The sequence below is a fragment of the Mus pahari genome, chromosome 12 (assembly GCF_900095145.1).
Source record: "Mus pahari chromosome 12, PAHARI_EIJ_v1.1, whole genome shotgun sequence".
In the NCBI taxonomy this organism is placed as follows: domain Eukaryota; kingdom Metazoa; phylum Chordata; class Mammalia; order Rodentia; family Muridae; genus Mus; species Mus pahari.
Window position 1 is genome coordinate 15,689,853 of NC_034601.1, and position 17,475 is coordinate 15,707,327.

The 17,475-nt window shown below is 41.5% G+C and overlaps 1 protein-coding gene across 2 annotated transcripts in view; it reads left to right on the top strand.

The window, feature by feature from the left end:
- Yeats2 (YEATS domain containing 2) overlaps nt 1-17,475 on the top strand; it is a 94,032-nt gene that overhangs the window by 42,928 nt on the left and 33,629 nt on the right. For both annotated transcript variants that reach the window (XM_021209358.2, XM_029544481.1), the window contains exons 11-15: nt 7,537-7,776; nt 10,233-10,391; nt 11,429-11,532; nt 15,390-15,497; nt 15,889-16,071. In XM_021209358.2, coding sequence (XP_021065017.1) covers nt 7,537-7,776; nt 10,233-10,391; nt 11,429-11,532; nt 15,390-15,497; nt 15,889-16,071 — 794 coding nt within the window. The remainder of the gene's footprint in view (nt 1-7,536; nt 7,777-10,232; nt 10,392-11,428; nt 11,533-15,389; nt 15,498-15,888; nt 16,072-17,475) is intronic.

The following is a 17,475-nucleotide window of genomic DNA, read 5'->3' on the forward strand; positions in this document are numbered from 1 at the left end:
AGTTTGAGATATAGCCTGACACCTTTGGACCATACTCCAGCAGCCTGTGTGGCCTTGAACAGGACTTCTGTAGGCTTTGTCTTTTCAGGTTTTGCAATGACTTTGCTTCTTTAGCCCTCCATGGGTGGAGTCCCATATCCTAGGCCATATTCCTATCATCCGGTTGCAAGTATGAGGTTAGACCTTGGTGATGTTAGCCTCCTTTACAGTGGCTGCTGCCTTGAGAGCACCTGGTTTGTTCACTGAGTTCATGCCCCTTAACTCACCAAACACACACTTTCTGACTTTGAGTTTTCATTGTGAACCTCAGTACACACCGTGAATGATGGCCTCGGTACAGCCTGAGTGTTGTGTAACTTTACTCTTTCCTCTGCCAGTCAACTTAGTCTAATTCAGCCTCACTCAGATTACCAGGGCTGGGATAGAAAGCAGCCAATGTTGATAGTGGTTTGTTTTAGTTTTGGTTGTGTGTTTGCTTACTGGAGTATAACACACAACAACTTCTAATCCAGTTCTCAGCAGAGTCCTTAGTCTCCTCTTAAGCCCCATGAACACATTCTTATGCCTGTCAGCAATCTGACCCTCTGTAGTCCCACCAGAACAGCCTTTATGTTAGTCTCTAGTCACAGCATCCTAGGGCTTTGCTAGCCACAGATCCAGACTCTCTCATTCCTCCTAAATGCTAGTCCCAAAGACCTGTGAAGCACATGTTCAAGTTTATCGCATCAGTGACCTCCCTGCTGGTCCCTGGTGTTCCTGGAACTCTGTGTTAATGACCAGGGGGATGCTGCACATTCAGAGTGGGACGTCTCTTCTCAGTTAAACTTCTCTGGAAATTCCCTCAGATACACAGCTGTGTCTTAGTGACCTTAGTCAGGTTGACAAACAAAGGTCAGCTAGCACATCACTGATGGTTATACCTAAGTTAGGAGTCTGAGCACAGGATTTATTTTCTACCAAAAATAGTATAAGGAGATAAATGATATTTATTTTATGCTGACAGTTGTTTTAAATGGGTTTTGAATTAATATTGAATATTGTGGTAACAGGTTTTTTCCTGATAATCTAATCCTTTTTTTTTAAAATTGGATATTTTCTTTATTTACATTTAAAATGTATTCTCCTTTCCAGGGAACCCCCCTATGCCATTCCCCCTCCCCCTGCCTCTATGAGGGTGCTCACCTACTCACTCCCACCTTCCCACTCTGGCATTCCCCTACACTGGGGCATGGAACATCCTCAGGCCCAAGAGCCTCTCCTCCCAGTGATGTCCAACAAGGCCATCCTCTGCCACAAATGTGACTGAAGCCATGGGTCCCTCTTATGTGTACTCTTTGGTTGGTGGTCCAGTCCCCAGAAGTTCTAAGGGATCTGGCCGGTTGACACTGTTGCTCCTCCATGGGGCTGCAAACCCCCTCAGCTCCTTCAGTCTCTTCTCCAACTTCTCCACTGGGGACTCTGCACCCAGTCCAATGGTTGGCTGCAAGCATCCACCTCTGTATTTATCAGGCTCTAGCAGAGCCTCTCAGGAGACAGCCATATCAGGCTCCCTTCAGCAAGCACTTCCTGGCACCCACAATACAGTCCAGGTTTGGTGACTGTATATGGGATGGCTAATATCCACTTAACAGTGAGTGCATGCCTTGTGTGTTCTTTTGTGACTGAGTTTACCTCATTCAGGATATTTTCAAGTTCTATCCATTTGCTTGCAAATTTCATGAAGTCATTGTTTTTAATAGCTGAGTGGTATTCCGTTGTGTAAATGTACCAACAGAGAGATTTCCAGAGTGGTTGTACCAGCTTGCAATCCCACCAGCAATGGAAGAGTATTCCTCTTTCTCCACATCCTTGCCAGCATCTGTGGTCATCTGAGTTTTTCTGGCTGGTGTGAGGTTAAATCTTAGGGTTGTTTTGATTTGCATTTCCCTGATGGCTAAGTATGTTGAACAATTCTTTAGGTGCTTCTCTGCCATTTGGGTTTCCTCAGTTGAAAATTCTGTTTAGTGAGAATTTTATTGAGTATTTTTGCATTGATGTTCATAAGGGAAATTGGCCTGAAGTTCTCTTACTTTGTTGGGTCTTTGTGTGGTTTTGGTATCAGCATAACTGTGGCTTCATAGAACAAATTATGTGGTGTTCCTTCTGTTTCTATTTTGTGGAAAAGTTTGAAGAATATAGTTATTAGATCTTCTTTGAAGGTCTGATAGAATTCTATTCTAAACCCATCTAGTCCTGGGCTTTTTTTGGTTGGGAGACTTTTAATGACTGCTTCTATTTCTTTAGGAGTTATGGGACTGTTTATATAGTTTATCTGATCCTGATTTAACTTTGATATTTGGTATCTGTCTAGAAAATTGTCCATTTCATTCCAGATTTTCTAGTTTTGTTGAATATAGACTTTTGAAGTAGGATCTGATGATTTTTTAAAAAATTTTCTCAGTTTCTGTTGTTATGTCTCCCTTTTCATTTCTGATTTTGTTAATTTGTATACTGTCTCTGTGCCCTCTGGTTAGTCTGGCTAAGGGTTTATCTAGTTGATTTTCTCAAAGAACCAGCTACTGGTTTTGTTGATTCTTTTTGTTTCTATTAGGTTGATTTCAGCCCTGAGTTTGATTATTTCCTGCTGTCTAGTTCTCTTGGGGTGTATTTGCTTCTTTTTGTTCTAGAGCTTTCAGGTGTGCTGTTAAGATGCTAGTGTATACTGGGTAGTGGTGGCGCATGCCTTTAATCCCAGCACTTGAGAGGCAGAGGCAGGTGGAGGACAGTTAGAGGACAGCCAGGGCTACACGGAGAAACCCTGTCTCGAAAAACAAACAAAAAAAACAAAAAAAAGATGCTAGTGTATGCTCTCTCCAGTTTCTTTTTGGAGGCACTCAGAGTTAGGAATTTTCCTCTTAGCACTGCTTTCGTTGTGTTCCATAAGTTTGGTTATGTTGTGCCTTCATTTTCATTAAATTGTAAAAAGTCTTTAATTTCTTTCTTTCTTTCTTTCTTGACAAAGTTATCATTGAATCAGGAGTTGTTCAGCTTCCATGTGTATGTGGGCTCTCTGTTGTTTTAGTTGTTAATGAAGACCAGCCTTTGTCTGTGGTGATCTGATAGGATGCATGGGATTATATCAATCTTCTTGTATCTGTTGAGGCCTGTTTTGTGACTGGTTATATATACAATTTTGGAGACGGTACCATGAGGTGCTGAGAAGAAGGTATATTCTTTTGTTTTAGGATGAGATGTTCTGTAGATATCTGTTAAATCCATTTGGTCCATAACTTCTGTTAGTTTCACTGTGTCTGTTTAGTTTGTGTTTCCATGATATGTCCATTGGTGAGAGTGGGGTGTTGAAGTCTCCCACTATTATTGTGTGTATACTGCTTTGAGCTTTAGTAAAGTTTCTTTTATGAATGTGGGTGCCCTTGCATTTGGAACATAGATGTTCAGAATTGAGAGTTCTTTTTGGTAGATTTTTTCCTTTGACGAATATGAAGTGTCCTTCCTTATCCTTTTTGATAACTTTTGGTTGAAAGTTAGCTTTATTCAATATTAGAATGGCTACTCCAGCTTGTTTCTTGGGACCATTTGTTTGGAGAATTGTTTTCCAGCCTTTTACTCTGAGGTAGTGTCTTTCTTTGTCACTGAGGAATGTTTCCTGTATGCTGCAAAATGCTGGGTCCTGTTTAAATATCCAGTCTATTAGTCTATGTCTTTTTATTGGGGAATTGAGTCCATTGGTGTTAAGAGATATTAAGGAGTAGTGTTTTGTTTTTTTTTTTCCTTAAAGATTTATTTTATTTTATGTATGTGAGTACACTGTAGCTGTGGAGATGGTTGTAAATCTTCATGTGGTTGTTGGGAATTGAATTTCTAGGATCTCTGCTCGCTCCAGTTGGCCCCACTCACTCAGTCCCTGCTTGCTCCAGCCCAAAGATTTAGTTATTATTATGCATAAGTATACTGTAGCTGACTTCAGACACACCAGAAAAGGGCATCAGATCTCATTACGGGTGGTTGTGAGCCTCCATGTGGTTGCTGGGACTTGAACTNTTTGATTATTTCCTGCTGTCTAGTTCTCTTGGGGTGTATTTGCTTCTTTTTGTTCTAGAGCTTTCAGGTGTGCTGTTAAGATGCTAGTGTATACTGGGTAGTGGTGGCGCATGCCTTTAATCCCAGCACTTGAGAGGCAGAGGCAGGTGGAGGACAGTTAGAGGACAGCCAGGGCTACACGGAGAAACCCTGTCTCGAAAAACAAACAAAAAAAACAAAAAAAAGATGCTAGTGTATGCTCTCTCCAGTTTCTTTTTGGAGGCACTCAGAGTTAGGAATTTTCCTCTTAGCACTGCTTTCGTTGTGTTCCATAAGTTTGGTTATGTTGTGCCTTCATTTTCATTAAATTGTAAAAAGTCTTTAATTTCTTTCTTTCTTTCTTTCTTGACAAAGTTATCATTGAATCAGGAGTTGTTCAGCTTCCATGTGTATGTGGGCTCTCTGTTGTTTTAGTTGTTAATGAAGACCAGCCTTTGTCTGTGGTGATCTGATAGGATGCATGGGATTATATCAATCTTCTTGTATCTGTTGAGGCCTGTTTTGTGACTGGTTATATATACAATTTTGGAGACGGTACCATGAGGTGCTGAGAAGAAGGTATATTCTTTTGTTTTAGGATGAGATGTTCTGTAGATATCTGTTAAATCCATTTGGTCCATAACTTCTGTTAGTTTCACTGTGTCTGTTTAGTTTGTGTTTCCATGATATGTCCATTGGTGAGAGTGGGGTGTTGAAGTCTCCCACTATTATTGTGTGTATACTGCTTTGAGCTTTAGTAAAGTTTCTTTTATGAATGTGGGTGCCCTTGCATTTGGAACATAGATGTTCAGAATTGAGAGTTCTTTTTGGTAGATTTTTTCCTTTGACGAATATGAAGTGTCCTTCCTTATCCTTTTTGATAACTTTTGGTTGAAAGTTAGCTTTATTCAATATTAGAATGGCTACTCCAGCTTGTTTCTTGGGACCATTTGTTTGGAGAATTGTTTTCCAGCCTTTTACTCTGAGGTAGTGTCTTTCTTTGTCACTGAGGAATGTTTCCTGTATGCTGCAAAATGCTGGGTCCTGTTTAAATATCCAGTCTATTAGTCTATGTCTTTTTATTGGGGAATTGAGTCCATTGGTGTTAAGAGATATTAAGGAGTAGTGTTTTGTTTTTTTTTTTCCTTAAAGATTTATTTTATTTTATGTATGTGAGTACACTGTAGCTGTGGAGATGGTTGTAAATCTTCATGTGGTTGTTGGGAATTGAATTTCTAGGATCTCTGCTCGCTCCAGTTGGCCCCACTCACTCAGTCCCTGCTTGCTCCAGCCCAAAGATTTAGTTATTATTATGCATAAGTATACTGTAGCTGACTTCAGACACACCAGAAAAGGGCATCAGATCTCATTACGGGTGGTTGTGAGCCTCCATGTGGTTGCTGGGACTTGAACTTAGGATTTCAGAAGAGCAGTCAGTGCTCTTACCCGCTGAGCCATCTCGCCAGCCCTGGAGTAGTAATTGTTGCTTCCTGTTATTTTTTTTTTTTTTTTTTAAAGATTTATTTATTTATTATATGTAAGTACACTGTAGCTGACTTCAGACACTCCAGAAGAGGGCGCCAGATCTCGTTACGGATGGTTGTGAGCCACCATGTGGTTGCTGCAATTTGAACTCAGGACCTTCGGAAGAGCAGTCGGGTGCTCTTACCCACTGAGCCATCTCACCAGCCCCCTGTTATTTTTTATGTTATATTTATATTTGTGTGGCTATCTTCTTTTGGGTTTGTTAAAAGATTACTTTCTTCCTTTTTCTAGGGTGTAGTTTTCCTCCTTATGTTGGCGTTTTCCATCTATTATCCTTTGTAGGGCTGAATTTATCGAAAGATATTGTGTAAATTTGGTTTTGTCATGGAATATCTTGGTTTTTTTATGTATGGTAATTGAGAGTTTTGCTGGGTATAATAGCCTGGGTTGGCATTAGTGTTCTCTTAGGGTCTATAAGACATCTGCCTAGGATCTTGTAGCTTTCATACTCTCTGGTGAGAAGTCTGGTGTAATTCTGGTAGGTCTGCCTTTATATGTTACTTGACCTTTTTTCCCTTACTGATTTTTAATTTTCTTTCTTTGTTTTGTGCATTTGGTGTTTTGACTATTATGTGGCAGGAAGAATTTCTTTTCTGGTTGAGTCTATTTGGATTTCTGTAGGCTTCTTGNATGTTTATGGGCATCTCTTTCTTTAGGTTAGGGAAGTGTTCTATAATTTTTGTGGAAGATATTTGCTGGCCCTTTAAGTTGGGAATCTTTACTCTCTTCTATACCTATTATCCTTAGGTTTGGTCTTCTCATTGTATCCTGGATTTCCTAGATGTTTTGGGTTAGGATCTTTTTGCATTTTGCATTTTCTTTGACTCTTGTGTCTGTTTTCTGTGGTATCTTCTGCACCTGAGATCCTCTCTTCTATCTCTTGTATTCTGTTCGTGTTGCATGTATCAGTGACTTCTGATCTCTTTCCTAGGTTGTCTATCTCCAGGGTTGTCTCCCTTTGTGATTTCTTTATTGTTTCTATTTCCATTTTTAGATTCTGGATGGTTTTGTTCAATTCTTTCACCTGTTTGGTTGTGTTTTCCTGTAATTCTTTAAGGGATTTTTGTGTTTCCTCTTTTAAGGGCTTCCACCTGTGTGACTGTGCTACAGGTAACTGTGTTCTGTATTAATGGAGTTATTTATGTCCTTCTTAAAGTCCTCTATGATCATCATGAAATGTGATTTTCAATCAGAGTCTTGCTTTTCTGGTGTGTTGGGTATCCAGGGCTCGCTGTGGTTAGAGAACTAGGTTTTGATGATACCAGGTAGCCTTGGTTTCTGTTGCTTATGTTCTTGCCCTTGCCTCTCACCATTGGTTATGTCTGGTGTTAGCTGGCATTACTGTCTCTGACTGTGACTTCTCCCCCCTGTAAGCCTGTGTGTCAGCACTCCTTGGAGACCACTTCTCTCCTGTAGGAATCTGGGTATGGAGAGCTGAGGCACAGGGTCAGCCCTGGGGTGCAGATGGATACTGGAAGGATCCTGCCCCTGGCTGTTCCTTGGTTCCTATGTTCTGATAGCTCTGGGTGGGTCCCTCTTGGGCCAGGAATTTGAACAGAGTAGTGGTCTTATCTGTCCTCACAGGTGTACCAGCCCTCCTCGGAGACCAGCTCTCTCCTGGGGGCATTTGAATACAGAGTGCTATGGCACTGGATCAGCTCTGGGTGCAGATGCAAACAGGAAGGATCCTGCCCCAGGCTGCTCCTCAGTTCCTGTGTCCTGAGGGTTCCAGGCGGGCCCCTCTGAGTAGAAATGGTGGTCTTACCTGTGCTCACAGGTGTGTCTGCACTCCTGGGAGACCAGCTCTCTCCCCAGGGGGTATTTGGGTGTGGAGCGCTGTGGCTGCAGGCTCCAATAGTTTTGTTTATTTCCCAAAGCTGGAAGATGTTTCCGTGTAATTGGCTTTATCATTTGTCATTACATTTCAAACAGGATTCCCGGAGAGCACTGAAGCTGAGAGACACAGTACATTTTATTCTTTACCGTCTTCGTTGGAAAGAACACCCACTAAAGTGACAACAGCACAGAAGGTCACCTTCAGTTCACATGGGAATTCTGCCTTCCAGCCCATCGCATCAAGCTGCAAAATTGTGCCACAAAGTCAGGTGCCTAATCCCGAGTCACCTGGCAAGTCCTTTCAGCCAATCACCATGAGCTGTAAGATTGTCTCAGGTATGCAGAGCAGGTGCTGGAGATAATGTGGGTGACTCTGACTAGGTGGGGAAATACCAGACTATCAGACTGGCCTGGGAATTTCTGTGTAGCACCAACAGGACAGGAACTCAGGGCGTTCCTTACCCAGCCTTGCAAATGCTGAGATTCCAGAGAGAACCACCACACCCAGCTCGGAGGAGCTTCTACACTGCTGTGTGTATCAAAGGACAGTTAACCACCGTTGGTAGGCAAAGCTGTCCCAAAGAAAAGCACAAGTCATTTACATGGGACAAGTTTCTGAAAAGGGTGAAGAATGAGGTCCAATGTCTTTATCCCTTTGTCCCCTGGCACAGGTGTGTTCTGCTGTATTTTAAGATTGGAGTTGAGTTTGGAGAGAAAGAGAAATCTTTGACTTCCTTCTAAGGGTTAAGTTGGTATGGAGTTGAATTGCCTTTTATTTTTCTCTAACCATTGTTAGAGCATTGTTGATCTTATGGACAGTCATTCTGAGACTTCCATTTTGCTGAGGACCTTTATCTTGTGACAGTTTCACATTTATGTTAACCAAAGGACTAATGGGAACATACTTATGTTGGCTGTACTTCAGCAAAGACAGGAAGGGGCAGTTGAAAACGTCTTAAGCACAGGGAGAATACTTCTTTGTAATTTTATTTCATATGTATGAATGTTTTAGCTTCTTGTATGTTTGTGTATCATGTGTATGCCTGTGGAGGCCAGGAGAAGATACTTTTTATCCCCTGGAATTGAAGTTGCAGGTCATTGTGAGCCACCGTATGGGTGCTGAGAACTGAATCTGTCTTCTGTAAGAGCCAGCAGTGTTCTTAGTTGCTGAGCTATGTCTCCAGCCCCTCTGTATAAATTTTAAAAGAAGGAAAATGGGAATGTTTACTGCTGTTCGTGGGTAGCTAGGCAAAAATACAATACAGATCTTTATACAATCAACAGAGGGTAACAATCCTATAATTTAATCTGCTACTAAGAAATTTGAAACGTGTTTCAGAAGTGGAATAGAGTAGGCTGAACGTATAAATTGATTTGAAGCTCAGAGAAATTTACAGAGGACAACTTCCGTGGGTTGGGGTAGGTAATTAAGTGTGTTTAACTGTGCATGAGTAGAGTTTGAGAGTATCGTTTGGGATTCTGCCTATGACATACATAGTCCTGATAGAGATTTCTGTCTATTGTAAATAAATTTCACATTTTCCTATTTTAAATATATTCCAAATCAAAACACAGAATTCCTCAATCTAGCTATTTATTTGCTAATTTTCTTTGATAATTCAGTGTTATAAATACCAGCCTATGATATTAAGAGATTTATCATACCAAAATACAGTAGTTCTACATTATGAATATAAAACACTGCTTTTTGGAATTTTTTAAATATAAAAATATATTTACCTTATTCTTTATCATCCCTCCAGCCCTTCCCATGTGTTCATGGCCTTTTATTTTTTTAATTATTGTTGTGTACATAAGGTTGTGTGTGTAATTATATTAAATGTGAGCTGTTGAGTCTCTTTAGTGTTGCTTATGTGTATATTTTTTGGGTTGATCAAGTAAGATTAGATAGAAATGTAGGGTGTTCATGCCTGGGAAAGAGCTTTCTTGGCAGTCTTTCATTGCCTGTGCTCTTCATCTAGGGTGAGGCCCCTCACAGGTCTCTCCATTTATGTTGTTTAAGTAGCCATATTGTTGGATTTGGAAGCCTAAGCTAATGTGTAACAGCAGTCATTTGTTTGTTTGTTTTCAAGACAGGGCTTCTCTGTGTAGCCCTAGCTGTCTTAGAACTTGCTCTGTAGACCAGGCTGGCCTCCAACTCACAGAGATCTGGTCTACCTCTGCCTCCCAAGTGCTGATTTTAAAGATGTGTGCCACCACCACCTGGCATGTAACTGCAATCTTAAATTATGTGTTCTTCATGTCTCTGACCCAGTACATTCGTGGTTGTATGTGTGTTATCATTTGCCAAAAACAAAATACTGGTTAAAAGCAATCCCATAAAATGAATATTTACCGTAAGTGCTGAACAAAGGATCTGAATCTTGCTTGTTAGTATTTGCTTGTTATCCCAGGCAGTTGGAGTCGGAGTCCCCTGGAACTGAAGCTACAGATAATTGTGAGCTGCCATGTGGGTGCTGGAAATTGAACACTCAAGCCCTCAGGATGAGCAACAAGTCAAGTACTCTTAACAGTGGAGCCATCTCTCTAGCCTCAGAATCTGTTTCTAGTTTGTTGCTCAGTTTGCTGACCCTGGTCTTGAAATGATCCTGGTTATCCAAGTGCACAGTGTAAAACTGGACTACCCAGCCTCAGCGACACTGGGGCAGCCCCTGCTCTGTATCTGAAGTGCTGGGCCTGTTCTCTCTTCTGATTAGTTACCTTTGTCTTTGGCATCTTCCTACCTAATTTCTGTGTTTATTTTGTTTCTCTCCTTTCTTTAATTAACAAAGGTTCTCCAATATCAACTCCAAGTCCATCACCATTACCTCGCACACCAACTTCCACTCCAGTTCATTTGAAGCAAGGCACTGCCAGTTCTGGTGTCAGCAACCCTCATGCTATTGTGGATAAGCCTGGGCAGGTCATTGGAGCCTCCACTCCAAGTACAGGTATGGATAAGCACTATTAGCATCACCTGAAGAGCTTGATCTTTTATTAATGATGAAATTCCGGAATGAACCGTCCATCTGTAGTAAATAAGTGGATATAAATGGAAGCCCATACTGTTTCTCTGAGGAAGATTCACTGTGGGTGAAAGTTCAGTGTTTAGGAATTAGAATCCTGTCTGCAAAGCCGGGCGTAGTGGCACATGCCTTTAATCCCAGCACTTGGGAGNCAGAGGCAGGCGGATTTCTTAGTTTGAGGGCAGCCTGGTCTACTGAGTGAGTTCCAGGACAGCCAGGACTACACAGAGAAACCCTGTCTCAAAAAAAAAAAAAAGAATCCTGTCTGCAGTCTCCGCACCATCCCTGTAATTCAGCGTAGCTGCCTGGTACCTGTCAGGTTTCTGGGGTTTTGGTCTTGGTTTTTAGTATTCTTTTACTAACATTTCTTCATTTAACCCATGTTTTTACACATGCTCCTAAGGTGTAGTCTTCCCTTGTTAAGGGAAATGGGAAAAGAGAAATAAAATGAATGATTTTAAAGAAATGAGGCTGTCTCCCACCCCACACGTTGCTATATATAGTAGACTTCCACATAGGTGTTTTGTTTTGTATTTAAGCTTAGTGGTTTACATGTAGAGATCATTTGAAAAGTTCTGCTTCCAGCATATTTAGATATGCTGAGCTGTCTTGGTGACTACATGTTAGTTTTTGGAATCAGCCACAACTCTGAAGAGGCAAGTTTGGTAGGTGAAATAAGTTATAGAATATCTCTTTAGATCTAAACTTATTTACTATTAATAATTTTTTGAATCAGACTTTGTGTGACTGTGGGATAACACAAGCAGCATTTGGAAACAGGTGTAGTAAAAGTTGGCATTCAGTGGAGTGTGTGTGTGTGTAGACTTATGGTTCTGAATTTTCAACCTTTAAAAATGAACAGTAAATAATTGGAAACAAAGAATGGGGGAAATTTTTTTAAATTATGTCTTGTAAACTTTATTTTGTTGATATATAATTTTTATATCTGTCTTGCTTATCAGGAAGTCCTACAAGCAAGCTCCCAGTGGCCTCTCAGGCTTCCCAAGGAACAGGGTCCCCTATTCCTAAGATTCATGGAAGTAGTTTTTTGACATCTACTGTGAAGGTAAACTGTCCCTACTTTATTGTACTGTGCAAGTTCAGCAGGGGTGCAACCCAGTGACAGCATTTGGTCTTGAAGATTATTTCTTTCTCACTTTCTTCCTGATATAGAAAACTGTTCTCAGCACATCTATCAAGTGGTCACCCAGAATTAGGTTGAAAGCTCAGTATGGGGAAGAGACAGCCTTACTTAATTAAAAATACTCCTTTGGAGGCTGGAGAAATGGCTCAGCTGTTCAGAGTGCCTGCTGCTCTTGCAGAGACCCTGAGTTCAGGTCCCGGAAGCTACATAGCAGCTCAGGGTTACCTGTAACTCCAGCTTCAAAGGATCTAATGCCACTTCTAGCCTTTGTAGGCACTGCACACACATGCACAGACTCACACAGACACATATACATTCTCTATACAAATATTTGTCTGGCAGCATGTTTCCTGGTAGTGCAGGAGCAAACCTTGTCCCCTTTGCACACATGAGCCTTAGTTAATTAATTAATTTAAAAGTAATTCTTAAATCTATAGGATGGGACACAGGGTCCCCAATGGAGGAGCTAGAGAAAGAACCCATGGTACTGAAGGGGGCTGCAACCCTGTGGGTGGAACAGCAATATGAATTAACCAGTACCCCCTGAGCTTGTGTCTCTAGCTGCATATGTAGCAGAAGATGGCCTAGTTGTCCATCATTGGGAAGAGAGGCCCCTAGGCTATACAAACTTTATATGCCCCAGTACAGGGGAATGCCAGGGCCAAGAAGAGGGAGTGGGTGGGTAGGGGAGCAGGGAAGGGGGAGGGTATAGGAAATTTTTGGGATAGCATTTGAAATGTAAATAAAGACAATATCTAATAAAGGAAAAAAAAGAGAGAGAGAGAGAGTATGCCCAGCAGTAGACTGGGAACAGAAAAGGAACTCAACATCGTCATTGGAGGTTTCTTTTCTTACATTATCATATTGGGAATTTTCCTCTTACTATTTTTACTGTATTGTATTCTCTCCCTCTCCCTCTCCCTCTCCCTCTCCCTCTCCCTTTCCTAAATGTACTATAGCTTCTAGTATAATGTGTTTATGGGATCCTTGAGTGTAAGAGTAAATGAGTGTTTCTTGAGACTTCATTTGGGCTCATTTCCTTTTGTTGGTTTGTTTTGTCCAATTCTGATGTGTAAGTTTTTGTTTGTAATATTGTTATATAATATTATTGTCTCTTGGAAGCCTGTTTGTTTTCTAATTAAAGACAAAGAAAATAAATCTGAATGGGAGGGGAGGTTGGAAAGAACTGGGAGGGATAGAAGGATAGAGGGAAGAGAAACCATAATCAGGATATGTTATCTGAGAAAACAATCTATCTTCAATAAAAAAAATTAAGTAATTCTTAGCCTCTTCAAATAGAGAGTAGTTCAAAATATCACCTATCCACGCAACATCTGACTTCTTCACATACTGATGACAGTCTGCTCAGTATTTCCCTGATTGGCTCCTGTTTTCTCAAGATGGTTGTCTTACTTGGAAGCCTTTCAGATGCAGACTGCTGTCAGGGTGGCCCTGAGATGCAAATCTCCTTTAGTGAGTACCCACCCCAGCATTCCTCTAACTTGGTTGACGGGGATCACAGATGGTTTTCTGATCAAAATGAGGTTGTCCTGTAGTAAGTCCCTTGAAAGTCTTACCTCTACCATTTACTTTTTTAGTATTTGTTGATGACAGTTCATTGCATAGACAAGCAGTAGTCTTAACTTTAGTTCTTTTCCGTAAAGTTCAATTATGGCACATTATCTCTGAGATCTGCTTTTGTCTTTTGTAGTGGAAACCAAAGTCAGTGGTTTTTATCTCACTGTCTTGTTGCTTTCCGTTTTCTATTCCCATCTCATTTCTTTGTTTGCTTGCTTGTTTGTGGTAAGCTTTCACTCTTCTGTGGTGAGCTTTCACTCTTCTGTGGTGAGCTTTCACTCTTCTGTGGTAAGCTTTCACTCTTCTGTGGTGAGCTTTCACTCTTCTGTGGTGAGCTTTCACTCTTCTGTGGTGAGCTTTCACTCTTCCGTGGTGAGCTTTCTCTCTTCTGTGGTGAGCTTTCACTCTTCTGTGGTGAGCTTTCTCTCTTCTGTGGTGAGCTTTCACTGTTCTGTGGTGAGCTTTCACTCTTCTGTGGTGAGCTTTCACTCTTCTGTGGTGAGCTTTCACTCTTCTGTGGTGAGCTTTCACTCTTCTGTGGTGAGCTTTCACTCTTCCGTGGTGAGCTTTCACTCTTCTGTGGTGAGCTTTCACTCTTCTGTGGTGAGCTTTCTCTGTGTAGTCCAGGCTGGGGCTTAGGACCTTCCTGTCTCTGCCTCCTGAGGAAAATTTATTTTCCAAATGTGAAACTCATTTTACATTTATCTGTATTCCAGATACTGAGTGGATTTTTTAAGACAAGTTGAGAGTATATAAAACACACACGGGCTGGTGAGATGGCTCAGTGGGTAAGAGCACCCGACTGCTCTNCCGAAGGTCCGGAGTTCAAATCCCAGCAACCACATGGTGGCTCATAACCATCCGTAACAAGATCTGACGCCCTCTTCTGGAGTGTCTGAAGACAGCTACAGTGTACTTACATATAATAAATAAATAAATCTTTAAAATAAAAAATAAAAAAAACACACACACACACACTAAAACATCACCATTATTTGTTAGAATAATTTACTTAGTGCCTATGCTTTAGGAATATAAAGCCAAATACAATCCCTGTCCTTTACCATCTGTCAAAAGATCAGACATACGAACCAATGAAGAACCAAATATTAGGAATAGACATAAAGATAAGTTGGTGTTGTGTGAAAAGACTTCCTGGGGAGATGCAGTGCTCATATCTATTCACCCCAGATAGGGAACCAACAACAGATCAAAGTCCACTGTGGTAAACCAATGAGTTTTTTATTGAGGTTACTTACATAAGTATGGGTGAGGGGTTACTTACAGGGGCAGAAATGACTCAAAAACAGCTGCTTCACCAAGGCCCAGCCCAGCCCAGAATGGGTGCTGACTCAGAGAAGCAAGGAAACCTGGAGTAGATTAGAGTACCCTCTCCTAGTGACTATGTTAGTCAGGCAGCCTTGCTGGGTTTTCTCTTCCTTGCTGGTCTTGTCTCAGGGTCTTTCCTGCAGCTTGCCTTGTCGAGAGTGACTCTAAACAGTATTTCTTGCTTACGCTGAGAGGGAGGCCCTCGTGAATCTGCTCAGCTATATAGAGATGTTTACCTTTATCTTAAGGAGCTTCCCTGGGAGATGGAGCATGTCAGTCTCCAAGAAACTGCTACACAACATTGGTAGAGTGCTTGCCCAACATGCACAAAGCTTTGGGTTTAGACCCCACTGCCACATAAAAACAAGTGTGAGGTTGTAAGCACATAATCCCAGCACTTGAGAAGTAGAGGCAGGAGGATCGAAGTTCAAGGTTTTCTTTAGCTAGATAGTGAGACCAACCTGGTCTACCTGACACCCTGTCTTCAGGACTGTAACACTGATCAGGACATAGATGAGCTGGTTTCTTGGCTTTTCAGGCAGGGTCGCACTGTTTAGTCCAGGCTAGACTTGAACAAACAGTCCTCCTTTGTCATCTCCTGTGCAGTGAGTTACTACTGATGCTCAGATGGAATTGCATACCTCATTTTTTATTTGCTTTTAAAAAGGAAATTACAGTGAATGTATAGAAGTTTGGAAGATCTATAGCATTGTGGGTTTTTGTTTTGTGTGTGTGTGTGTGTGTGTTGCTAGTTGTGGTAGGTTTGTATTAAGTGGATGATATTAATATTACTGTATTAAGTATACTAAGTGGCTAGAGTATCTGAAATTATCCGTTTGGGCCTGTTATATAATAACTGTTTTTACATACAGCAGGAGGATTCTTTATTCGCATCTATGCCACCTCTTTGCCCAATTGGTAGTCACCCTAAAGTGCAGAGCCCCAAAGCTGTGACTGGAGGACTTGGCGCTTTCACAAAGGTGAGTGTGTGCCAAAGCCTTGCCTATGTCCTTCCCACTCTCTAATAGGCCTTAGTTCTGAGATATGCTCCCGCTTATTTAATGCTGTCCACATCCTAGGACTCCAGGGAAACGAGAGTTCAGAGGTCACGGCCTATTTCGTCTCTCTTTGCTGCCTTCCTACCCCGTCTCTATGACAAGTGACAGAGCAGGGATCAAGTGAGATACTATTTGCCCCTTTACTAGCTCTTAAGGACTCTATCTCTTAAAGCAGTATTTTACCTTTTTCATGGAGCCATTCTGTGTATCCAAGCTTGATTAACACTGCAGAGAGTAGATTCAGATTTTCATAGTCAGTCCTTCCTCCTCCTCCCCCGTGGGATGCTTATTCAGTGTCATTGTTTGTTGCAAGGTGATCATCAAACAGGAACCTGGAGAAGCTCCTCATGTGTCCACAACAGGAGCTGCGAACCAGTCAGCATTCCCTCAGTATGTGACTGTGAAAGGGGGTCACATGATAGCTGTGTCCCCTCAAAAGCAGGTCGTAAGTGCTGGAGAAGGGAGCACTCAGTCACCAAAGATTCCACCCTCCAAGGTTTGTATGGGTTTGGGGTGGGAGAGTCATGTTCTAGAGATAAAGGTTATTTGTCTACATAGTTGGCAGGTGTCCACATGACTTAGGTCGCTCAAGTTGTTGATCCCATACTAACCTACGTATGTTAACCAGGTTGGAGAAGACCCACTCAGTTGATATTGCACACATGTGCTCCTTACTGTCTACCCTTGACAAGAGTCAGGGGTCTTTAACTAGAAGGCCCAGGAACAGTCTAGGGAGCCTAGGGACAGGGTATCCCCTCTGTAGCAGTAAGAGTAGCAGGCTTCATGGGCTTTCTACTTGATTCACGTCTAAGTGGGAGCACTGTTTTGACCTGTAAGAGGGTGCTGCACTGAACAACTCCAGTGTCCAGGCTGTGTCATTTGTTTGTTTTGAGATAGGAAGATCTCAGATTCAAAACAACCTCCTACCTCACTGTCCCAAGTGCTAGGTTCCAGTGTGTGCCATTTGATTCTTTCATTTATTTTCTTTATAAATTAGAAATACCAGAGGATAAATATATGGAGTACGGTGAAGCAGCATATAATTTATTTTCTACATCAGTTACATATAGAGTCTAACAGGTGCTCGCTCATATGCCAGGCTCTTCGTTCTGTGTGTGTGTGTGTGTGTGTGTGTGTGTGTGTGTGTGTGTGTGTGTGTACATATACATATACGTATACATATACATATATAATTGTAGTTCTTGAACTATACCTAAAAGGCAAGTATCTTCCCCCCCCCCTTTATAAATGTGGCAGCACCTGGTTTGAGGGGCTAGGAACCTCCCTGGAGAATACATGAATATATAGCATACTAGCATATAGCGTGTAGGTAGTAAATGGCAGAAGGCTTGAAACTTATGTCTTTCAGCTCCAAATGAACCGTTCCAGAGCTGGTGAGATTTATTTGCTGTTGTCTCTAACCTAAGCATGCTTTGGAACATGCAGTTAAATTATCTCAGTGTTTTAGTAGGTGTATTCTAAAGCTATTGAGAATGTTTTATGGGTGTTTATATTGCAGCTTCAAAGCCCAGCCTATCTAGAAGTGAATTGTTTTGAGAAGAATATTCTAAAATGGAAGACAGTATTACATAATTTGTGTTAGTTTAAATAAATAGATCTTTCTGGGGAAAGAGGTTAAAATTCAGGGTTGCACATTGCTTTTAAGTCTGTAAGGTTTCCAAACTGAAATAATCAGACAATTTATCTTCTGAATTTAACCATAGCAATTTCTAATCTGTCTCCCTATTTCTGTGCCAGTATTTTCTCAAGGGCCTGGGAATCTGCTTTTTCCTAAGTTCCCCACTGATTCAGATGCCCTGGCCAGTTAGACTCTCTCGCAGCCTTGCTCTGAGTCAGTCAGACTCTCCCGCAGCCTTGCTCTGGGTCAGTCAGACTCTCC